General features: G+C 42.6%; 1 protein-coding gene across 3 annotated transcripts; it reads left to right on the top strand.

Moving 5' to 3' along the window:
* The first annotated feature begins 8,615 nt into the window (after positions 1-8,615).
* Positions 8,616-24,554, top strand: LOC121307606 (CRACD-like protein). 3 transcript variants are annotated; one of them, XM_041239813.1, is made up of 12 exons: positions 8,616-8,707; positions 11,495-11,574; positions 15,553-15,724; positions 15,862-15,994; positions 16,947-17,105; positions 18,074-18,142; positions 19,561-19,734; positions 20,432-20,555; positions 20,815-22,308; positions 23,008-23,144; positions 23,484-23,553; positions 24,037-24,554. In XM_041239813.1, the coding sequence occupies exons 1-12, from the start codon at positions 8,631-8,633 to the stop codon at positions 24,204-24,206; spliced, it is 2,859 nt and encodes a 952-aa protein (XP_041095747.1). In that variant the 5' UTR covers positions 8,616-8,630; the 3' UTR covers positions 24,207-24,554. The 3 variants fall into 3 exon arrangements, with proteins under 3 accessions (XP_041095747.1, XP_041095748.1, XP_041095749.1); XM_041239814.1 differs by having other exon boundaries at positions 24,040-24,554; XM_041239815.1 differs by having other exon boundaries at positions 15,862-15,979.
* The last annotated feature ends 446 nt before the right edge of the window (positions 24,555-25,000 follow it).

Below are 25,000 nucleotides of genomic sequence, written 5' to 3' on the forward strand. Positions count from 1 at the left end.
TAATATTTTTATTATTCACTTGTTAAGTATTTTTTCAAAGCTTGAAATGCTTACTATTATTGTCAACTATTAGGTTCCCTAGGTTTGAAATCTCGCATGTAGAAATCCTGTAGTAAACACTAAACTGTCACAAGACCTGTGGTAGTCTCATTGTGCTGCTATTGTATTCTTTGATATGGGATAATTGACTGCTTTAGGTGTGCAATGAACGCTCTGTCTGAGTAGTCAAAGAAAAGGTGTTATTTCCTAATAGTCCTGAAACTGAAAGCCGTTGCTGGTACAGTAGCTTTAATTGATTCTCAGATCACTTCAGCATGGATATGAAAACACCAAAGCAGTGAACTCTGTCTAATATGCTGAGGGAAACTGTGTCATTGCATAGTAGCCAAACCTTTCCTTAAACCCCTGTCTGTACAAAAGCCAGGCTTGCAAAGCAGTTTGAAGAACACAGTGTTTCATTTCAACATCTTAAACCTCCTTTTCGTACTGATCCGAAGTGGGGTCAATAGTGCCTTTCCTGTGTTTGCCTTTCAGTACAGACCAGTGTGTTTCTAAAGTTGTCATTTGACATTTGGTAGATAAAGCTGTTGGAGCATTTAAAGAGACAGTGCTCTCTGTAACAGAGCCACACTATTGTTGCATAAATAGAATTTTTCAATGTTACTGTAATTCCATAATCAAAGCGAATATGGGGCAGCATTTACTTGGATTCAGTTAACAAGCATTCCTTCCAGCTCAGGGGTTTATGGAGCCTGTTTCAGAGCATGCTTGGTACTGTCTCAGCAAAGCACTGATCTGGTTAGCAGCAGTGAGCTATGATTTGAACTCGTGCCTAATCTTTTTATTTCAGATGGTGCTGGATACCAAGGCTGCTCTGTCATTTGGTCTGTAAGCTGTCTGTAGATTTAGGTCTAAACAGATTCCACACAGGGGATGGAATTCACAACAGTAGCTATACTGTAGTCCCAGGCTGCCAAAGTGCAGAATGCTCCTAATATCATTTTATGTTTGATGCTTAAACTCGGGCCTACTCCAGCCGCATCCCCTGCTTCACTCTGCAGGAAATGCTGTAAGGAGCGCCTTGGAGAGCGTGCTGTCCTGGCGTCGCTGCTGTTCAGTCTGCATGGCCCGTGTTTAATGGAAGTCATGGGAGCTGGCGTAACTTTTCCAGCTGCCTAAGGTTGGGTTTCTGAAAGGAGTCTGCCTCTCTTCACTGTAACGCTAACCATTATTTTGCATGATGGCCAAAATAAGTCAGACCCAACTGAATGGTCTCTGTAGTTTTTAAATGTATTGCATTCTGATTTAAGCATTAATGGCTGCTGGATTACGGCTGGGTGTTAGACGAGGTCATGACGAGGCTGCGGAGGGTGTTCATGACGAGGCTGTGGAGGGTGTTCATGTCATTCTCATGGTTTAAAATGAGATCTGGAGGCAATGCCACATTGGGTTCAGAGTGTCACTGCTAGTGCTGTCCATGATCATGTATTTCATTTCTTTTTGACTGAGTGGGGAAACCTGTTTCAGTGGAAGCACATGCAGTGAAAACGAATGAGCAAAGGTGTGATGGAAACAGTGAGCTCTAGGTCAATGATTCATAACTGACTCCTTCCATTAAATTGACAAGAGAAGACACAGCGTGCTGGCCTGTGAATCATTACCAGAGCTTCACTGTGCCAGAATTAGCTGACTGTCAACAGCAACAGAATACACATTAGCTAGGTAGGCTTCGGGAAATGATCTCTCTGGCTTGTTTTCCAATCCTGCCAATTATGTGACTAAATAACTCTGGTATTTGTCAATTGCTACTCTGGAAGCATAAGCTTCAAGGCAGTTCATTTTGAAGAAAAACGGTTAATCTTCCTAGTCTCCTTATGTGAGGGTGTGTGTGAGTGTGTGTGTATATATGGGTGTGTGTGTGTGTTTTGCTGATTGATTTGCCACACAGTAGCACTGGGTGTTGCTTGTATGAAGGATTTCAAACTGTTTCTTGCTGATTGTTCTCCCACTTAAAGGTGACATTAAAGCACTTCTAAGAACTGTTTTTTTGTTGTTGGAAGTTTGCACTTGGCACAGTGACTGTGTACCCTTAGTAAGCTGTTCAGAAAGAGCTTGTAGTGAGTGAAGTATGCGTGTTTCTGTAAAGAAAGTTCCCTAGGCTTCTTCTTGAGCTTCTGTTGAGCTGATTCTCATCACAGAAATGGTTTCAAACTGTAAAAACAACAGCAAACAAACTCTGTATGGGATCTACAGCAAACAATGGTTAGCTACAATATGCTACACTACATTACAATACAATACAATCGAATACATATGCAGTTTTATATAGCACCCTTCACACTGTGGCATCCCAAGCACTGTACAAAGTTAAAAACAACACGAGAGCGGTCATCTGTACAATACACTGCAGCTACAACCAATTATAGAAAAGCACACTTAAAAAAATGTTTTCTCTTGTCAACCAGAATATAGTTTTACAAACGAGGAGCACAGCAGCAAAGAGTTCTGGCTCCAGTTGATTTAAGACAATTGTTTAAGACAACTGTAGTAAGAGTTCTGCACAGCCTGATCTGAAAGAACGAATAGGAATGTACAGAGTTAGTAGTTCTTTCAGATAGGATGGCCCCGATCCATGAAGGACATTATAAGTTATTGCGGCAACTTTAAAATCAGTTTGGTAGCTCACTGGTAACCATTGTAAGGACCTAAGCAGTGGAGTAATGTTTTGAGAAAGACGGGTGTGACAAAGCAGTAGCTGTTGTTCTGTAGATGTTTTAGACTTAGGTTCTTCTCCATTGTGTGTGATCATGGATTGTATCTTTCAGCACCAGTATTCAGAGGATTTGTTTACCTTCCACAATTATGTGTTTCAACTGTACAGAAGGTACGCATATTCAATTTCCTTGTCATAGGAATGGATCATTCGCGATTTCAACTTATTCCTTGTGTGGGATTCACTTACTATGCAACGCTGTGGAAGTTTTCACACCACAGGCACCTAGCCAAGATCAGAGAATACAGGCAAGGTGAACGGTAGATTGTCATTGCTCTTTGCTCCAAAAACATAACCAGAATGTTTTCAACTGTAAAAAACGCCCCCAGTACAGTTACCAAAACAGATATAAACAACTCAAACATGTGACCTAGGGGCTTGTTTGCTGTCTTAAGATGTTTTAATTGTTTTAGAAATGTAATTTTAGATTCTAAAAACTGTGCTCTTAACAATTTAGTGTGAGAACAAGCTCTGAGAATCAGTAGTAAAAGATCCATTTACTGTAGGTCAGACATAAAGAAAACTGGCAAAATATTCTGTAGCCGGCATGTAGACAAACAAAGGGCTTCATTCTGATTGTTCACATCCACACTCGATGCATCACAATTCCCCAAAAGACGATTCCAGTGAATAACTGGAACACAACACATTTCTTGTTCTTTAAATGATCCATATCTGATCCTGGTTGACTGATAGTGTGGAAACAGTTAGAACGCCGTTTCCTTTTCAAAGAGAATCCCAGCTTTGGAGCGCACACACAGTACCATGGAAGCTGTGGATTTCAAATGTAACCGACAGGACAGCTCTGTTTCCAGTCGTGTTATGCAGTCCCTTATCGCTTCACTGCCTGCACTCAGTGTATATTAAAATGCAATCAGATATGGAGTCCAGTAAATTACCCTCAGACGGAGGAGCCGGGGAAGATAAACAGCCTTTTAATGTGTTCTCTGTGGGATTTCAAAAAACTTGTAATAAAACAAACGCTGCGAGAGCCGAGCTGGTTCCTCTCTGCGATCTGTCAGTGGAGTCCCATGGGAACTGGGGCTGGGATTTACTACAGATGCTATGTGGGTTTGTTTTTCTTTTAGATTTTAGAGAGTGCGATGCTACATATGAAGCGTTCCTTGTTACTGCTGCTTTGCATGTTTGCATTAGGAATGAGCAGTGGGACTCTTGCATTAGGAATGAGCAGTGGGACTCTTGCATTAGGAATGAGGAATGAGACTCGTCAGAAAGGGGTGATGAAGTGGCAGTGGATACAGGATACTAGTGCTTCCCGTCCCTGCATTTGTATTGGCAGCTTTTACTTCCTTTGTGGAAGTTTACTGCTGTCAGCAGTGTTGTAAATTGTGGTAAATAAGCTGTGTACTGGGCCATGCTTGTAGAATACCATGCTTTAAACAATTTTGATTTTACTTGTCTTTTAACTTGATTAATGATCTTTTACCATGCAGTGCCTTTTACTAACTTATTTATTTTTATTTCCTGGAATTGACCATGCTTTTACTACACAGTATACACTTTTGCTGTAGCGTTCTCTAGTGCAAGGATGTGTTAAAATACATGACCTATTAGTCACTAATTAAACATTTTTTATGTGTGTCCACCAGTTTTGCGGTATTGCCCCTCACTGCTCCCCACTAGCGGTGCCGCGCCGCTCATGCGTGTCCCAGGCTTAACTGTGTTATATCTGATATCTTCCTCATTCAAAACGCTACAGGCTTACACACAAATGGATTTGTTCATTGATGTTTCGTGCATGTGTTTTTTCAGCTAGCCTTGGCTTGACCTGTCCAGGTATTTGACTCTGCTTTGCAAGAGAGAGACAGCTGTCAAGGTGTGCTGCCTAACTCTGGTCTTCATTCCTTTCTGAGCGAGTGCTGTAATGCAGTTCTGGCAAAGCTTTCAGTCCTGTAAAGTGTGTGCTTGCCTTGTGATGTATCATTTAAACTGGGACTGAATGGACGCGTTCCAAATCTAATTGAAGGTGCACCAGCCCACTTCCAAAAACAAAGTGTCTTTATTTAAAAAAGTTTGAATCTTGCAGTGACGTCTATAATTATGTTCCACAAGACAATGGCTTTATTTGCTGCCTTCTGCTTTTATTTTAGCAAGACAAGAGCAGGAATTGTCTTGCAGTTGGAAAGACACTCCAATCAGGACACTCGAAGACATCATATTTAATAAATAATAATAATAATAATAATAGAAGAGATTTACTAGTTATGTTACTTAATAGTTCAATTTCTAAACTGGGAATGAGCTGAGATTGTAACTTTAAGGGAAACTATGAAACAAAACAATATTGGACGTAAACCAAAGTTAGTCAACTTGCCCCTGCTTGCTCTGTAGGGTTTGTATAGAGAGGATTTTCTCTCGTGAAAATGGAGCTGTGTGAATCCCTGTGTGAGTGAAAGGGCAGCAGGGATCATGTATCCTGCTCTGCACTGACTCTGAGACGTGCAGCAGCTGGGAACTACTGAGCCAGATGGCTCTTCGTTCATAATATCATGAGCACATCTGCACAGGTCGCATCCCTGCACCCTGAACTCTGATCCACATTGTACAGTAACTGGACCTCCCTGCGTCCTGAACCCTGATCCACACTGTACAGTAACTGGACTTCCCTGAACCCTGATCCACATTGTACAGTAACTGGACTTCCCTGCACCCTGAACCCTGATCCACACTGTACAGTAACTGGACTTCCCTGAACCCTGATCCACATTGTACAGTAACTGGACTTCCGTGCACCCTGAACCCTGATCCGCATTGTACAGTAACTGGACCTCCCTGCGTCCTGAACCCTGATCCACATTGTACAATAACTTGACTTCACCCTGATCCACATTGTACAGTAACTGGACCTCCCTGCGTCCTGAACCCTGATCCACATTGTACAATAACTGGACTTGCCTACACCCTGAACCCTGATCCACATTGTACAGTAACTGGACCTCCCTGCGTCCTGAACCCTGATCCACACTGTACAATAACTGGACTTGCCTACACCCTGAACCCTGATCCACATTGTACAGTAACTGGACCTCCCTGCGTCCTGAACCCTGATCCACATTGTACAATAACTGGACTTGCCTACACCCTGAACCCTGATCCACATTGTACAGTAACTGGACCTCCCTGCGTCCTGAACCCTGATCCACATTGTACAGTAACTGGACCTCCCTGCGTCCTGAACCCTGATCCACATTATACAGTAACTGGACTAAACTAAACTCTTAAAATTTTGAATTTTGAAATAATGATCTGCAGAATATTTCAGCAGAATTTCTCCTTATCCCTGACACAATCCATAGAAAGGTTGATGTACACTGGTCTTCTGGGACAGAGGTAGATGGTTAACATCTGCCTACACTGATTCCATGAAAATGTACAAACTGGAAGGACTCTCGAGGTCTCCGTTAGGGAGGAAGCAGGATTTGCTGGCCTTGTTCCTTTCTTTCCCCCCTGCATTCCATGCAGATCTCAATTTCCATTTAAAAGCGGAGAAGCTTTGGTAAAGGGAGTGTGTGTGCTGGATTGTGCAGCTAGACTCTGACCCCAGGCAGTCAGACACATTGACGTGTGCTGTATCAGGGATCATGCCAGGGGAAGACCCAGGGAAATGTCAACAGATCAGAGCACAACTTAACTTCCAGAATTCACACTTTTTAAGATTTTATTCTCATACAAAGTTTGCAGTGTTCTTGAAAGGGGAAATCCGACTGCTTATGCAACAGTCATCTCTCCCCCTATTGAATCAATGGAGACTTAGCAGAGATGAAGTTCACCCCAATGGTGTTGGATTGTTGGACTGTTGATTTTGCTTTCGTTGGTAACATCCACTTTGAGTTCAGGTATAGATTCTCCGGTCTCAGACTGGATTTGTGTGGTTGCTGTGTAATGATGGCATGGCACATGTGCCCAGGCTTCTGCAACACCCTTCATTGCTGGAGTGATGTTATTATTCATGCCAGTTTAATAATACAGCGTGCAAAGCCTGCTCCAAAAACAGAGCTCTGACATTTAAGATGACTTATCCTAATCGTTTTCTGTCATGCACAAACTGTGCAACTGTCTAAATATAAATGTAAGTACTACTTATCTGAGTAACCTCTAGTTTGGCAGTACAATATGCAGTGTATTTAAAACCACGGATTGAGCAAGTTGACTTTGCTTTCGAGAAGTTTCTCTGTAATGTGTTTACAAATGAAAATGAAACAAAGAAAATGTGGACGTTTATCTCGGAAACCTTTAGAATGCACTGAACTCCATGATGGGATTTTTTGTTCATTTGAAATCACGTGATGGAAGTTCATGATGGCGATGTCTTTGTTCACCATCATGAACTTCCTGAGAGATCTCCACGGATATGACATCAAATGTACTGCATGATTCATCAAAGAAATAACCAAACAGTGGTACTGTTATAAAAGCCAACCAAATCTGCACCAAACGAGAGCTCACATTCCGGACTGGGCATTTCAGTCACACCGTTTTCTTGGTCTGCAAACTATATTTATATTTATAAATACATTTATAAAATATAATGCATAATTTGAAGGAATAAAAAAGGACCCTTTTTTCATTTTGTGTGTGTGTGCGTGTGCGTGTGCGTGTGCGTGTGTGTGTGTGCATTTTACACTTCCATTATAATTCAAAGACAGTAAGATCTTAATGAAATGGGATTTTCTCATCTCAATTCCAGAGGTTTCATGTGGAGAGATGCTAAGAGCATTATGAGTGAACATGCACACATTCAATGTAAAGAATATGACTTGTTTGACTGTGCTGAGACCTGATATAATTACAACGTAACCCAGCGCAAATATAATGAGGGCATTTCCTTCCCTGTTCCCATCTCAGGGAGCAGCCAAGGGCCCAGCTGCAGCCAATTAGTGTTAGCTACACGAGGAAGGCAGTTGATCCACATGGTTCCATGGAGCAGCGGATAGCCCAGATACTGAGAGATGGGCTTTTCTCAAAATGCCAGCAGTGTGTGTTACTTTGATTCAGCTGACCGGGCATGACAAAAGAAAAACGTTTCCAGCATCATCCGGGAAATTAAATGTCTTATTATCAACATTCCATGGGTACTTTGTGCTCTGCCCTTGCACTCTTGTCAACGTTTTCTCATTTAAAAAAAGAAAGTATTTTACAATAAAACATCTGGGGAAGTGTTGAGGTAAGGATCAGGGCACAGTTGCCTCTCAGCCACTGCGTTTGAGAGCACGTCTGGGATTAAAGAACAAAGAGTAAACTCGGGCGAAAGGATAAAGCACTTTGTCTTGTTTCAGTAGTGCTTGATGCTTTCATGTGAACCCTTTGCCACGGAAACCTGCCAAGCTGTTGTGAGCTGTATCAGCAGAGGAGTCTGATTCTCACATCCAATAGACAGAGGAGATGAACAGTCGCAACAGGAAGCATCCTGGTCCTTGCAGACTATCGAGGGTCTGAAGAGGAAATGCTCAGTGGATGAGCACCAGTCAGCCGCTTGGGAACGCCAGGCACTGGCATTCTGTTTTGCTGTAACTTGCCCTGTGCTTTGAACTTTGACTGCACCTTTTTATCCAAAATATTTTTCAGAATAAGTTGTAAAATGCTTTTATACGTACCCTGTAATAACATGCAGGACATGCAAAAACACGCTTTGGCCTAGGATAGCTGGTAAGAAAATGCAATACCACGCATAAACATGTTCAGTCTGCTCACTTCCGCTGCCTTCACCAGACTCTTTTCAAATGGGAATGTGACATCTGACAGCGGCGATATCTACTGATAGCAGCTGCTTAGAAAACTTCCTGCAAAAGGGCATCAGTAGCCTTGCCTTAGTTTGTTAAAAAGATGTCAGGTGCTCATGCAAGGAGCTGCGGACTGCAAAGAAGTACCGGATATTGACAGGAGCCCCGGTGAACCCTGTGTGTGGAACAGCAGGTACGTCCAGCAGAGTTGATGTTTTCAATATCATCCACTTGAGGTTCACACGCTGGAATCTACAAACATGCTGCGTGATATTGTTATCGCCTTTTAGTGTGCTTACATTTGTACATGTATCTAGGAAAGAGCTTATCCAGTTGCGTTGAAACCTAGGGACATTCTTTAGAACGTCATTGAGAGTATAGAGGTTGTATGGAGGAGTCAATCCATCGGTTCATCCTTATGGCACATTTATACATTAATATACTGTGAGTGTCGGTCATACAGCTCTTCTACTTCAAGATACCCATGGAGAGTATGTAAATATACTGGTTTGTAGTAACGGCAGTCGTGTTAAGCGTCTACTGAACTCCTGTTCAGGTGCTGCACTGCCAGGATAAAGCAGTGTAATGATCTTTACCGTGTCCTGTTCGTGTGCCCAGAACGAAGGGAAAGCTTGCAGTATTATTTTTAACTTGGGCATGAATCAACGGTCCCTTTCTAAGCTCTCTTGTTGTTTCTCTATCCACTAGCATGGCTGTGTTACTGTGTCTGGGTATATATCTCTTCCCTACGATCCAGACCAGACATCCACGACTGTAACATTGTTCTAGTCTGTACTGCGTTTAATTTGAAGCTGGTTTTGATATCTACCCTTCTGCTACAGTTATCTTTGTACCGTGAGGTTATGAACACTGAGTTGACTGGTCAGCCGAGCACAGCATTAGAAAAGGGCTGCTGGCTACTCTCACAGACATGCACACCAGACGTGGTTCTGTCTTTTCACTGCTTCCAGTATATTTGAAGAAAGATGGTAAATATTGTGAAGGGTTGGTTCGTCTAATAGAGGGAGATTTCTTTAAAAACATGCTCCTGGAAATTGAAGTCCACGGCAGAAGGAACAAAAGGGCTGGCTGTTACATGGTGAGTGTAAAGCGTGTTCTGACTTGAGAATAGAAATGAAAAGAGGCGCACACCTTTATCTCCAAAGCATCATTTGACTGCATCTTTAAAGGCCATCAGTAAATAAGACCCCCATACTGATCAGCACAGAACATGTTCTGTTCATACTAGTTCGTTCTGTCTGTGGTCAGGAACTGCGTGCTGGTTTCCTGGCATGTGCAGAAGTACCACTGTACTTTTCACTTTTGTGACTGAGGCCAAATTCCAATGAGGATTTCCAGCTAACCTTGCTGTCCCAAGTGTAATGAAGTGTAGTGATGTATGGTAAAGCGCTGGCAAGTGTGTTCAAGCATTGCGAATCGCAGTGAATGCACGGCATGCGCATGGGAGATGCAGGGGAAACTGCAGAATTTACTGCGGTATGCTTCTGTAAGGGGCTGGTCAGCATTCCACACATGCTTCCTGCCACTCCCACTAAAACACTGCGCTGGAGCCTGGAGGAGACCTCGCTGCTGAAGTGATGAAAGCTTGTGGAGGCAGAGCTAATGTATTCAAATACATTTCATTGAAGTACTTGTTTTCTACGGGGTTTGGATATGCACACTCAGCACCTTTTCCTTGAATGCCATATGGACGTTCTTGTAAACAAGGTGTTCCCCTTAACCAGCATGCTCTTTGTAATCAATAATCATGATAATGATGATGATAATAATAATGCTTACAAATATTTCCCATTATCCCAGACTGTTCCTTTGTGGCTAGGCTGATCCCAGCTTTAACACTCAAGCTAGATATGAACACATTATTGCATGATTGCATCCTGTTGTTTTTTTTCTAAAGGGCTTGTAAACATGTTCTGTCAGAAGTCTTGTTGATGAGTCCCTTATATCCAATACAGCAGTCTAGTATATACCCGACAGTCACTCCTGCTCTGCCCTTATCAGCAGTGAGCAGAGCCTGCTTATCAATCTCACTTCCTTGCCTTTGGAAGCCCTGTCGTTAGCTGCTGTTCTCAGTGCCACTGCAAAACTCTGGCATCTTTCTCTTCTCTCTGATAACAACGTTTGTTGACTACTTGAATTAACATGTTAGGAAGCCGTTTACAGAAATAATTGCTGTTAAGCAATTAAGAGCAGGCACAGTAGCTATAGATGCCAGTCGATAACGCTCTGTGAATTTCCAGCTTATAAATCCAAATGACTGGTCAATATGCAAGATATTGACGGCTTAACACACTTGTAGAAAAGCTGTCTGCATTTGTGGTTTGATGCAGCAGATCTATATTCCTTAAGGCCAAGCAAAATTTTCACAAAAACATCAATCTTTGCATGTTGTTTGTAGATTTCCACCCGGAGAAAAGTGATCAGGGTTGTTTTTTTATAACGTCTTAATGATACTTTTGGATTGTGCACTTCAAATTAATCAAAATGATACCCGGAATATAATTCATAGTGGGGATTTTATCTTGCTGTGGTGGTATACGTGTTTCTAGAACCAATCAGGCTAAAATAAGTGTAGTTAATTGTTTTCCAGTGCATGTTTGTTAATTAGAAAAGCAGCAGTTGTGCTGTAATATTTCTAAGCTGTTAAAAACACTATATCATTGCAATATTCTACAAGTTTTCTTTTAGTTTTTTTTTTTTTTTTTACTGCAAACCTAACAAGTAATTGTCTTAAACAGTTGGAAACAAGATTTGGCTTATGAGTTACATTCACAAATAATAATAGAAATACACAATAAATCAGTGTGCAGAAGGGATTTATAGAAGAAAATCCTCTTGATTTTAGTAAGGTCCTATTTGATTGTGCCAGCTCAAACTGAAGTGCTGCTCGGTTGTTCCCTGTGAAAGTGGCTGAGGTGCTATTCTGTGCGAATAAATAATGCCCCTCTGTCTCTTACAGCGAGTTCAGTATTATGGCTTCGGGACTTCCAGATGCAGGTCCGACACTGGAGCCAATGGAGAAGGCTGAGGAATGCCCAGGTAAGCAGTTGGGTGCTGTTTTTAAAGGAGCCGTCTAGTCGAGCTCAGTGCTTTTACTGTACAGTGTTTCTTTTCCTTTTTTACAGGTTGCTGGCTCAGGCTTTCCCTGTGCTGTGTTTCTGATTTCGATTCAGTGCCTGTTTATTATAGAAAGAACTGAATGCATGTTGTTTAACACTTTCAGTATTACATAAGTTTATATGTGCAGTGTCTTGCTAAATGATATGCATTATGGGCATTAATACACATTTCTATTTATTAGATTAGTGTACCGGTCTGCTGTTTCGAGTTGGGTTATCTTTCCTATCCAACTGGAGAGGTCTGCCGTTGCGAGGGAAAAAAAAAAAAAATATATATATATATATATATATATATATATATATATATATTATATTATATATATATATATACGAGTTTAATAAAATTTGCTCAAATTACTACTTTCAACACAGTGTCTTGTGGAGTAAATGCAGTTTATGTCACCCTCGTATGGTGCCCAATCCTTTTTTAAGAGGGTGGAGATGACTCTGATACAAGTGCAGCAGGAACAGCTCTGAAACTGCTCTGAGAGGAGGAAGGACGCTTGATTAGCTCGGTCACTCAATAATAGTTACCACCGTCTTGGGGATAATCTCCTAGATGGGACTGGGGATATAAATGGTTGGGAAAGTACATTCAAATAAGTGATATATCGGTTGCCTAAGGTGTTCCATGTGGTTGTGACTGGTTTAAGCTCTGAGCCTTGGGAACCTGTTTGAGACTTCTCCACATTACTGAAAGGACATCCCACGCACAACACAAGGGAAAACAAAGTGTTTACTTTTAGCTTAATCAGAAAGCCCTGAGATTAGGACAAGTCCTTAGAAGTAACAACTGCTTTAGTGTTTCAACCAAAACTCACTGGTTCAAACCCTGCATAAAGCCATCGTGTAAACAGCCCTTCTGTTTCTCACTTAATCTAATCTTGTCTTCAGGAGGGAAGGCTGGCAGGGAAAGTGCATCTCGGTGCTGTTTATTCCTGCTATCTGACATGTGCTAGCGTGCACAGTTAGGTGCTGGCAGTGTTTCAGTCAGACACAGACCCAGGGCGCTGCCGCTCTGACACACACACACGAGACAAAGCTGCTGCAGTCTGGACCTGTCGGAAAACACAATGAAGTAATTGTTCTGACAAATATGTTTTATTAGTGAAGAGTCCATCAGCTGTTTCTTAAGGGTTTTAACCCTTTTATGTACTTTACTGTGCCTTCCTGTATTCAGATCTCATCAGCAGTCTGCTGTCTAATTGGAAGAGAGATCGACAAAACATGCTAGGTGCTTGTTCTTGTGTTCATGTCTCTGAGCTCGGATGGTTCAGGGGACACTGTGCTGCTAGAAAAGGACTGAGTTAGTCCTGTCTGCAGTGCTGTGTGGACACTAAGGCACGATTCCGGTAAGCGGTATGACTTTCCCTTTCCGTCCCTCAACACAGAACGAAGGATGCAACTCGCTTTACCTTTCTTAGCAGCAGCAACTGAATGAGGGGAAGTGCGTGCTCATGCACATGTGCAGCAATATGTATTCATGTTGAAATGTGCTCGATGTGCACTGGCGCTCAATTCCAAGCCTCACTCATGATTCCATTAGCACATGTGCTTCATTGCAATACCAGAAGGACTGGCACTGCAGATGTGATTGCTCTGTATTTATGGTTTATTTTTTTGCTTTAACTGGCACAGTCAGGCAGACAGCTGGTTGAATGGAATGTTTTGGTCACATGTTTTCAGTTGGTCATTTTGAAGCTTCATCTTCAGCTAACAGTATTGTACTCGTTTACTTGCTTTAGGAACATTCTTTTCGATTCCACATGAATCGTATGTTCGTATACAAGGCTTGAAGATGCAGGGAGGGTGTTTGATGTTCACTTTTCTCTGTGTTGTTTACCACATTGTTACATCTTTGGAGAGGCTGTGGGGGTGCTGTATCTGTGGTAGGAGTGATATAGTGCATGGTTGATTATTGTAGTGCCTCTATTAATGCAGGGACACAGTACCATCTCTTTACTATACACACACACACACACACATGCTTTTGATCTACAATTGGTCTGTCGTTTAGGGTTTTTTTTTGTAATTAAAAGCAAAAGTCAGACCGTAGTAGTTCCCCTAGCGGTTATGGAAAACTTACAGTGAGGGATATAAAAAAGAAATTCTGTGGAAATACTGAAAAGTTTCCACATTTTCAGTTTCAGAACATTTTAGTGTTAGGATTTGGGATGCTAAAGCTTGTTTTTTTTATTTATTATTTAAGCAGGAAAACTAAATAGTGTAACAGGGGAAAAGCCATGGGAAATCAATGAAGCGGGTGTAAACCTCACAGCAGTGAAGGCTAATGTTCAATCAGAACCAATTACTGCCTGAGCAGACCCTGTGATCCGTGTGCTGGAACCAGCTGTGTCTCTCTGCAGTGACCTTTTAAACCATGCAGAGGGTTAGCTCCGAAGGGAGAAAGTAACTGGTATCCCTCGCAGCTTAGTAAATAAACACGGGCTGATTTTAAGCAGCTGTCTTCATGTAATTGCACTGCGTCTGAGATTTATCTAAAGAGAGCAGTTTGATCCAATACAGCTATAACCACTGAAAGAGCGGTCAGCACAGCCGCTAGTGCAAGTGCTTGTGCCTCAGCTTTAAACCAGCAAGAAATTACAGAAAACAACTGACTGTGAGGGGAATGGGACTGGGTTCCATGTTCCATTCAATAAAATCTGCACAGGTAACTGCTTCTGATGCTCCTGGTTTCCAAGGGAACAGTTACCTCTGGGAGGGGCCACAAAAACAATTCAGAGCAAATGCAGCAGGGAATGCCGCGAAACCGTTTTTTTAAAGCAACACAATAGAAAGGTGACTGCGTGAATGCCATCAAAATAAAATACCGTGCAAGTTTCATTTGCCTTGCTCTTCGAGTGTACTCGCGTTCCAGCTCCTTGTTCAGTGTGTTTTTCAAGATCTTGAGGGATTTAACTGAGAAGAACAGGCCGCCTGTTATATAGAACGTTTTTTTATTTTGATTATTCGAAGAAGCAAGTCTCTCATTTTGAAGCCACAGGCTCTCCCAGACTAAATGTTTTTTCCTGACGGAGTTGACAGTTATTAGTTTTCACAGGCCCTGAGCCAAACAGCCACAAAGTGAAACCCTCCTGGAATGTATTGTTTGATACTGCATTACGACGACATGTTTAACAAAAATGAGAAAAAAAAGCAAAAAAAATAAAAAATAAAAAAAATAAAAGCTCTGAAATGCGTTTCCCTTCCTCAGCACTGGAATGTGATACATGACCCTGGGTGTTCTGCACTACTTCCTATCCCTTCTGAGAAAGCGCTGAGGCGATAATGAAAAAAATGTGCATGGGTTGTTTTTTCAAGTGCAGAACTCCACGGGAGCCCTTTGTGATCAATTTTTCATATCTCTGACCACCTTGTGTAATAGCGTAATACAATATTCCAGGATCGCTGCAGCCTTCTGTGCTTACTCTACCAGCACCCCTGATGTATCCCCGTGTGTGTGTGTGTGTGTGTGTGCATGTGTTATATACTGTATGCAATATCAGCTATGCTTCATGGTAGGGGTATTATCTAGAGTCTTGTATAGATATTGCAACTGAGATCAAATCAGATTAATCTATTCAGTATTTTTCTAGTTTCAAGAAAATTATCATATTTTGCAGCCGTATAATAGAAAAGATTTCTGAAACATAAATCTTGCATCTTAAGGCCTTATTATATAGTACTGTACATATGCGACTGTTAAAAGGTGATCCAGTCTAAAACTGGTTAATGCTGCAATTATCCAGCTTGTAAATACTCTACAAAGAAAGCCTGTGCTGTACTGCACAGTAATAACACTTGGTTGATCGTTGGTTCACGGCACAATATTTACTGGGATTTATTTTATCTTTCAATAGGTCTGTTATTTAAAAAAGTTTTCTTTTGTGTGTGTCAGGAAAGAAAAAATCAAAATTCCAGACGTTCAAGAACTTTTTTGTCAAGAAGAAGAGAAAAGAGCCGTCCGCGCCCGGCGGGGAGAGTGTTTTAAAGCAGAGCCGGTCCAGCGTCAACGTCAGCAGCCCAGACCAGGCGGAGGTCTCGTCAGACTCTGAGGAGGATGAGACGGGGTAAGGAGGAGCTTCAGTGGAGGTGCTGCCTGTGTATGAGCTGCTGTCCCCTGACACTTATCTGTTTCTCTTAGGGGGTGTGGTGGCTGACGCGAAGACATCTCAGTTTCTGACTCACACATGATTCTCTCTTTCAGGTCCAAGGGCAGCATGGGAAACAAGGCCCTGTCGCATGACAGCGTGTTTGTTTCTGATTCGCCCTCGTTGGAAGCCAATGACGGTTTGGGGTCTTCTCAAGAAAACATCCCGGGGAAGGTGAAGTCTTTGCAGGTACACTTCTGTTTCTGTGGCTTCCATTCCTGATCACATTGCTGCTGTTGTACACTGAGGCTTGTGACTTGATTCAGAAAGCTCACAATGAGTTTGGCTCATCATGGCTCTCGATCTGTATCTGTGTCTCATCTGACGAAGTCCAGCAGTTTTCTTCCAGGAACTTACTCAGCCAAGTAAGTAGAGCACAGGAAATGCATGATGTTAATCAGAGGCCTTATCAATTGACTGCTGCTCTACCACAGAGTAACTGTGCTGTGACATGGTACAGACGGTGCAGGGACTGAAGCTGCAGATAGATAGAAGTATATCATCATAATTCTGTTAATAAAGGACACAGATGTGGGAGCAAGTTTCTTGTGGCTTTTTACATTTTTTTTAATTTCAGCCCTCGCTGAACCACATCCTAAGACAGATGAGATTTGAAGGCTGAGCCAGTCTTCCAGGACAAGATGAAATTCTGTGTCTGTAGAATAGGCGTGGCAAGGCTGATTTATGCAGTTCACTGCTCCTTGTGAAGAGCACACTGTGTGGGCAATACTACAAAGCAATTGCATTGGGGCCCAGGGCATGTACTGGCATGGTAATCACATGAACACGCCCATGTGATCCCTATAGAACAGCATGCAAAAGGGAATGTCCAGATTATTATCTGTAAAATATATATCTTTCTGTCCTTAAAGGTGTGTGCAGTAGTGCTTAAAACGGTACCTGTTTTTCATGTATCTGCTGTTCAGTTTACCAATTCAATCTCAGGGGGAAAAGTGCTTCTGTATTATAGTAGGACTGTTCAGTTAGAAATCCACTTCCAAATGCTGTTCCATCCTGTTTTACTTAAACTGTGTAAAGGGTGAGTTAATTATTTCCTCTGAAACTGACAGTGTCCGTGGAACATTGTGGGGGACTTAAGTGCTTTTGGATCGATAGGAGATGTATAACATTCTTCTCACAGCTTCAGCTGCAGCAGGCTATCAGAATGGACTCCCCTCTTGCTGTTACCCCAGGAAAGAAGTCTGATGACGGGGGGGCTCTGTCGGAGGACGATGGTCTTCCCAGGAGTCCCCCGGAGATCTGTACTCTTCACACGGTGCTGACCGGCTCCACTCACAGGGTGAGCTGCTCACTGTACCCCACTGAAATCAATTGTGTGCCTGCAGAGACCTGCTTCTGTGATCATGGCTGCGTAACTTTGATATTTTTCGGTTTTATACCCAAGTAGTTTTGTCAGTGTCTTTTGTATTTGTATTCTTTTTGTTTGTTTTTGTTAGTATTTTTTTATAGCTGAGTTGCTGTTTGTGTTGGTTTGACTGGCTTGAACCTTTACGTAGGGCTAGATTCTCGAGGCTGTTTACTCCAAACCGTCACTAGCACATAGTCCTTCAGATAGCAAAAGTAAAAATAGCTCATTTAATCTTTTAGCCTCCAACACACCGCCGTCCTGATGCCTCCCAGTGCTTTCCCTGCTCCGAGAGGCACTGCTGTGATCCGTGATGATTCAAAAATCAGTTTGCACTGATTATAACAGCCCCGGGATACAGGGTGGGGCTGCAATGATGCACCACAGACATTAGGGACAAAAAATGCTCTTAACAGTTGGTCGTGTTTTGCAAGCCACATGCAGGAGTAGTGCTCTCGTCCCAGTGTCACAGAGCTGCATGCAGGCTGTCTGGATCCAGCTATACAGCTGATTTTAGGACAGATTTATAATGATGCCTGCATTAGGGAAGAGGTGTGAGGCATGAGGCTGTATTACCTGCTCTAACTTTACCGGTTTTGACTAGTAACTCCTAACCGTGTCAATTCCTCCCCAGAACATGATGCATTTACTCTATAATTAGCATGTTTGAATATGATGTGCAAATTGAGAACAGGCTTGAGCTGGATACAGCCTTGTTTAAACAAGCCTGTTTTCAATGGCTATTGGTACCGCTGGCTGTGACATCCGTCACTCTGTGGCTGAGTTAGTCCGGTGACCTGGTCCCAGGCTTCTCCTGTCCTCTGCTGTCACTCTTCCTTGGTAACAGACCCTTACTTATTGCCCACCTATTTGTTTGGTTTTTCCTTTATTGTATCCTACAGCCATCCAACCCAGTCCAAAGACACAGTTCATTGAGTTTAGAGGGGACAGACAGTGAAGGTGATGAACAGGTAAATGTTGTTTGTATGACAGCTGTTCATGCTGTGTGTGTGTGTGTGTGTGTGTGTCTCAGTTTGTATTATCATAATTCACATTTGCTTGAACAGAGTAATCAGAAATCATAAAAAAAAAATATATATTAAAAAAAAAAACAGAAGCACATTAGAAAAACAAATAAATAAATAATCCTCCTTCCACCAGTGGTAAAGGTACCAGAAAGGGTAAGTTATTTTGTATCAATTTTCCGATTTCTCGATGCTCAATCTGCAAGCAGAAACTAAGTAAATTTCACTCTTTCAGGACTTTAGATACATTTTAAAATAAGCTTATGCTGGGATGACTAATGAAATTGTTTCAGTGTCTTGAAAATGAAGATCGTGTACTGTTTAATCAGCATATTAGATTGTATTGCTGGTCTGCATGATTTCTCAGTTGCCCATAATACCTTAGGCCCAGTGGCGTATCGAAGTCCAGGTAAAAGAGGTCTGTCTTAGACCTGTATACAGCTCTGCAGTGTTGAAAGAGTTCAATAGTGAAGTGTATTGAGCTAGTATTTGATATATAAATCATACTGGTAAAGAAAAGCCTGCTGTGTAAATGCTGAAACAGTTACCATGACAATAAGAAGAACTGAACACAGCAGCCAACATATTCCACTTGGGGAAAACCCAGCATCCAAATTCCTAATGAAATAATGAGAGGGTGTTTCTGGAGAGGTGCTTGTAGCCGCAGTGCTGAAGGGCGGGTGTGTAATTGGGTTTTCTGAAGGGCTGATGGCTTCCTGGCTGGGAGGAGCAGCAATAGGAGATGGATTCCCTTTGGGATTATTAAATAATGTTCCAGCTGCTGTCTCCTGGGAGCATCACTCTATCTAAAAACGCAACATTTCAAACTGCTCTCGTCAGATGACAGTTTGTTTACTGAAAGCCCGGTCACAGAACTTTTAAGAAACCTCTTAAGAATGTACAGTATTTACATTGGGCAGCTGGCTCTTTTTGAGCAAAGAGATTTACTTACTACAAGCTTTAATTAGAGACAGCAGCTAGTGGAAAAGTTCAGGCAGGCATATTCAATTAAACTCACTGCAAAATATGGAAGGGCTCCAAAATTGAAAAAAAAACTATTTTGGTTTCACATCAATCATAAAGCTCTACTGGGGCCACCCCGCAGAAATAAATAACAAAACGACAAAAATACACTTTGAACATAAGAACATGAGTTAGTACACCATTCTCCCCTAATTTAACAGCTCATTTTAAATGTTCCCAGTGTTTTAGATCCTACTGTACGGTGATTCCATACATTTATAACACTCTATTTAGTATGTGTGTAAAGTTAGTGCCGTACCTGCTGTACACAGTGGTTTTTATCTGTTAATGAATGCATGACCTACTGAGTGAAGGTCCTCCTTGTTCTCTTAACTCTGCAGGCGTGCACTGATGCCTCCTCCAGCCTGGTAAGCCCCCTGGCGTCGCCCGGCAGAGACCCCCTTCCTGCTGACTTCAGTAGCCCTGCGACCCCACTGGCCTGCCTGGACAACTCTGCGGCAAAACACCGGATCGCTGTCAAGCACAAGGCCTGTGCCAGGAGGAAGCCTGCCAGAGTAAGAACACGTTAAAACAAATACTCCCACATCAGTGAGCGAGCCCTGCTCACTGAAAACATTCGCAGAGAAAGCCAAAGCCATAGAAATCCAGCACACATGGGAGCTGTGCGGTGTGGCTTCTGCAGAGCTTTAGAGCCGTGGAATACAACGCAGAAAAGACACACTGCAAGATGTTATGTGCGTATGCACAAAGCTGTAGTTATATGTGGTTAGAATGTGCTTATTTGCACAAAGCTGTAGTTATATGGAGTTAGAATGTGCTTATTTGATGGACAGACCTTTTAAGGATTGGAATTTGGATGCATGGTTAAGGTCAAAAAAGTGACTCCCACACTTTTTTATTTTTAATCAAATTAATCTGACACAGAAATGTATAACATTTTGAGCATTTGCATAGCAAATGGTATTTTTTCATAGCTGTAACCTCCTTTTATGTGCATACGATTGATTTGGTAGAATATGCAGCAGTCACCAGTACAAATAATAGTTGTGTCCTGGATCACTATAATCACTGGGGGAGATCCAGGATATAACAGTTATAAGACTTGCTGATACTCACAGACGCAACACTCTTGCCTTAACTGTATTGGACTCCAGTGTTCCATGTTTGATTAATTATTCACTACTAGTAAACAAACCCACACCTAGATACTTCAATTGGTCTCTCATTTATTTTTGTGGTCTGTTTTTTCAGAGAGGGGTTTTAGGATGCCTGAAGCCCAAGAGTTTTACTGGAAAGGTGCCAAAGAAAGATGATCAACAAAGGTACGATACAAGAATAGAAGAAGAATCTACAGATCAGAACAAAGAAGAGGCAGGTATGTGGACTGGTCCTACCCCGGGATACCGCGGCCTGTGTGCTGCTACAGATGTGAAATAGAAGCGCTTACCGAAAGACCCATTTATTGGCCTGCCACTTATGGAATGATGCTGCTTAACATTCAGTATTTTTAGAAACTAATGTGCATTTAACCTATCTGTCATCTGAGGCAAGGCAGGGCCACTTCTGAAAAATAATATTCAGCTATGTGTGGACTTCGGTATAATTTGTGCGTTTTGGGTTTTTTTGCATTGCAGGTTTGGTTACACAACAAGAGGACACTGAAGAGCAGAATTGCAAGCTGAAAGAAATAACTTCAGTCCAATCGCAGGCTGCTGCACAGTCCAGGACATCCGAAGAGACAACAGCCAGTCCTATAAGGCACAGCGAGCCTCCAAGCACTCTGGAAAGCTCTGAGCAGCAGCAACACCATCCTTCAAACCCTGCTCCTGAGTGTAAAGATGTTTCGGAGTCCTGTATCCCGTCCCCACCGGAGAGTGGGCCTGAAGTCCAGGAAGGTTCTCCTGCAGAACCGCATGTTACAGAGGCAAAAGGCAAGCCTGCAGAGGATAAAGAACCCAGATCCTTTTCTGAAGAAGTTCCAAATTCCTCTGATGGTCCTTTATCATCTACATGTGTGCTAGAACCTGAGGCTGCAACCTTAGAAACAGATTCTAGCGTGGAGGGCACAGGCACTGGCACTCTGGAGGAATGGCCAGAATCTGGTTCCAGCAGCTGTGAGCCCCGTCTCTCCAAGCTCATTGACACTGAAGGACATCCTACAGCTGAAGAACAAGCAGAGCAAAAAGAAGCATTGAAAAAAGACCAAGAAACGAAGCTTGATGACAACAAGGAAGTAGCTGGTGCAACTGAAAACTCAGCCAAAGAAGACAATGAAGCACCGAGTGGACTTCAAATAGAAGAAGACTTGATACTTAAAGGTGATACCAAGAATGAAGCAGAACCAGAAGACACAGGGAGAGCAGAACTAGCCTCAGATAAGGATGATATTCTAGTGACAGAAGATTCTGATTCTGTACAGCATTTTGTGCAGGACTTAAAATCTACTGCAGAGCAATCAATCCAGCCTTTGCAAGACAACAGTCCCCCGTCACAGCCAGCGAACGAGAGCTTGCCTCTCACTAACCCTAACCTACACGAAGCCTTAGCAGCCAATTCTGATGAGCCCTTCGGTAAAGCTGACCAGCCTGCAGCAGACGCTTGTCTTAAGCAAGATCTCAAAAGAGAACAACAGACTAATTTCTCAGTGGGGCAGAAACAGATTAGCAGTCCTGCACGCAAAGCCCGGTTCACCATCGCCCCAGCTTGGCATAGGTCTCTGTCAGGGGGCTCACAGCAGAAGGACACTAATTTCCTGTCACCGATTGTGCCCGAGTCATTTGAAGAAGTCAAGGACTCTGATAGCAAATGCACAGAAATAACAATGGAAACATCACCCGCAGAGAAGTCAGACATCCCAGCGGTACCTGACAGAGGCCAGGTGCCCTTCGCCCACCCCGTCCTGAAAGTGCACCCCAGCCGTGAAGCTCCCAGCAGCGACAATCCTTTTGGCATCAGGCTGAGAAGAACCTCAGCCTTGCTGAAATACAGCTGTGAGAGCTCGGCAGAGACTGTGGCAGTGGCACTGACAGCAGAGCCAGCTGTCTGTGGCAATGAAGTGGTGAAGCCTGCCTTGCGTAAAAAGCCAGAACTGTCGGAGGAGAATGCTGTCATGTGCAGTAAAACGTCAGGTACAAACTTTAAACAGCTTTAGGAATTGTATACTTCTGTATACAGTGGTTGAATCCCATAAAGATGTGTAAAGCTGAGGGGAACACAAAGCCACTTTGTGGCTTGGAACATGGTTGCAGGAGACCAGGTTTCAGTCCACTGCATGGCACACCAAGGGAGACGGGTTTTGATCCAGCAAAGTTGGCTCGAACTAGATCACCTGGTCTCCTGAAACCAGGTTTCAAGCCACTGTTCCTGAAAAAGTGGCTTTGTGTTCCCTCAGCTTAAAGCTGCAGCTGCTCAACTCCACCTACTCTACTGTATGGTGCAGTAGTACATAGAATGGTGTAGAGCAACGTGGAGCCAACAGCCTTATCTGTTGAGCTGGTAAGATCTTCAGGTTGCTAGGAGACAGGCTGGAACGTGTCTTGTATTTGTCAGACCAATCATGTCAGTTCACTGCCTTCCGCCAAGCACCTTTTACACTTACGATATCATGCATGCAGACAGAACAAAAGTGGCATTTAAAAGATCAACAACCACAAGTAACCTCTAGAAAGCTGCAGTACATTGAGCGCTAGCCATGGCTGTTGCTGCAGAGCCACAGCTCAGCGGCTGCTGGATTTCTACCTGTGTTAAAGGCCGGAAAGGCAGCGCAGCGGGACAGCTTGCATTGACAAGCCTTGCTGCTGTGTTTACAGTGTGGTTTGTCTTCACAGAGAGAGCTGGAGGAAGGTTAGCCTCCCCCACCTGGGTCACTGTGGCCAAACAGAAACAGAGAGTCTATCAAGAGCACGCCCTCAGCAGGGAGCCGTCCTTGGAAGAGACAGCGGACAGGAACCCCAGTGCTGAGAAGGTAAACACCTCTGTTTGGTGTGCTGTTAGGATACTTTGGACCCACAGTTCCACACCGGTTATTTTCAAGACCAATTGTAAACAGGGAGGCACTTCCAAACCTCACATGGTCCCTGAAAAATTCCGAAAATGAGACACTGAATCTCCACACTGCTGCACAAAATCCTGACAATTTAAGAGCATTTTTGTCAAACATTGCAGTTTTAAAGTGTGTTTATTTAATGTGTATATTAAAATAGTTTGTAGTACAGATGTGTCTGTTAAAGATGGGTGCTTAACATATGTGCCATTTAGATATACAGCAGTTTTTATTGTGCTGAAAACATCTTTATTTTGACAGGATGATTCGCTGAGACAAACCCCACTTCCTGTCTCACTCAGTAACGAGCTCTCGTGTTCAACGATAACAGGTAGGAGTTTTTTTTTAGTTTTTTTTTTTAATGAATTAAAAGGACTCTGACTTTGCCCTGCACAGTGGTCTCTACAACTTTTCCTATGATTTACAGAGCTGTGCAACGCATCTCAGTAACATTGCAGTGCAGCATCGCCCTCTAGTGGGGGAGTTTGTAAACACTCTGCTTCAATTCAAACTAAGTGTTTGGTTTTGTTTTTTTTTTGTTTTGTTTTTTTTTTGGAATATATATTTTGAAATGTAAAGTGTGCAGGCAACAAAATGTATATCTGTTTCTTTTTATTTAAGTGTATTTTGTAATGCTTTGTAAATTGAGTTCCATGCATTCAGGCTTTGGAGGTCTGATTTCGATCCAGTCTGTTAGTATCTCTCCTGAACGCACTGCACAGCTGTGGTATGTACATTCCTGCTGCCTGCATGCCTGGCAGTGGATTGTGGACAGTGATGTGCCTGCACTGAAAGCCTGTCTGTACCATCCCAGCAGGGTCCTGCTCTTCGGAGATGTCACAGCATGTTAAGCTGGAACAGGAAGAGAAGAGGCCGTCAGCGTCCAGCCCTGGAGCCCTTGCCAACACAGCAGAGCCTCCCTGGCTAGCAATCGCCAAGAAGAAAGCCAAAGCATGGAGCGACATGCCTCAAATTGTACAGTGAGGAGGAGGAAGGGGACTGCATAGAACAATACCTGCCATTCCACAACCCAGTGGTCTTTATAAAGAAATATAACTGATCAGATTTGCACATGTCACTTGAGATATCTCTGTGTTCCATTGAGTAACTTTGTTAACACAACTAAACTCCTGTACATGGCTCTGTTCATTACCACAGTATGTGTAAAAACAGTGTTGAGAGAATTCACTAATTAATTCATGCATTCTTTAATACCAAATATGTGGGCATATGAAGTATACTTGTCCTCAGCTTTTAAGAGTAGAGATATTGTTTTTTTTTTGTTCATTTGTTTGTTTTTTTGTCAATTAAAATAAATGCTTTTTTTGTATATACTAATGGCCTTGGAATAAAAGTGATGCCGGATGAAATGCTATGCTGAACGATCATGATTCTGGATGAAATGCTGTGCTGAAAGATCATGATGCTGGATGAAATGTTCTGCTGAAAGATCATGATTCTGGATGAAATACTGTGCTGAAAGATCATGATGCTTGATGAAATGCTATACTGAAAGATCATGATTTTGGATGAAATGCTGTGTTGAAAGATCATGATGCTGGATGAAATGCTATGCTGAAAGATCATGATGCTGGATGAAATGCTATGTTGAAAGATCATGATTCTGGATGAAACGCTGTGCTGAAAGATCATGATTCTGGATGAAATGCTATGCTGAAAGATCATGATTCTGGATGAAATGCTATGCTGAAAGATCATGATTCTGGATGAAATGCTGTGCTGAAAGATCATGATTCTGGATGAAATGCTGTGTTGAA

Source organism: Polyodon spathula, chromosome 57 (genome assembly GCF_017654505.1).
Source record: "Polyodon spathula isolate WHYD16114869_AA chromosome 57, ASM1765450v1, whole genome shotgun sequence".
NCBI lineage: Eukaryota > Metazoa > Chordata > Actinopteri > Acipenseriformes > Polyodontidae > Polyodon > Polyodon spathula.

What these genes read in the sequence shown, in the direction of transcription:
- LOC121307606 (XM_041239813.1), top strand. Translation starts at nt 8,631, where the DNA reads ATGCAAGGAGCTGCGGACTGCAAAGAAGTACCGGATATTGACAGGAGC. An exon ending in GGAAGGTGAAGTCTTTGCAG is followed by an intron (nt 15,995 to 16,946) that starts GTACACTTCTGT and finishes TTCTTCTCACAG; the next exon opens with CTTCAGCTGCAGCAGGCTAT. An exon ending in ACAGTGAAGGTGATGAACAG is followed by an intron (nt 18,143 to 19,560) that starts GTAAATGTTGTT and finishes TTAACTCTGCAG; the next exon opens with GCGTGCACTGATGCCTCCTC.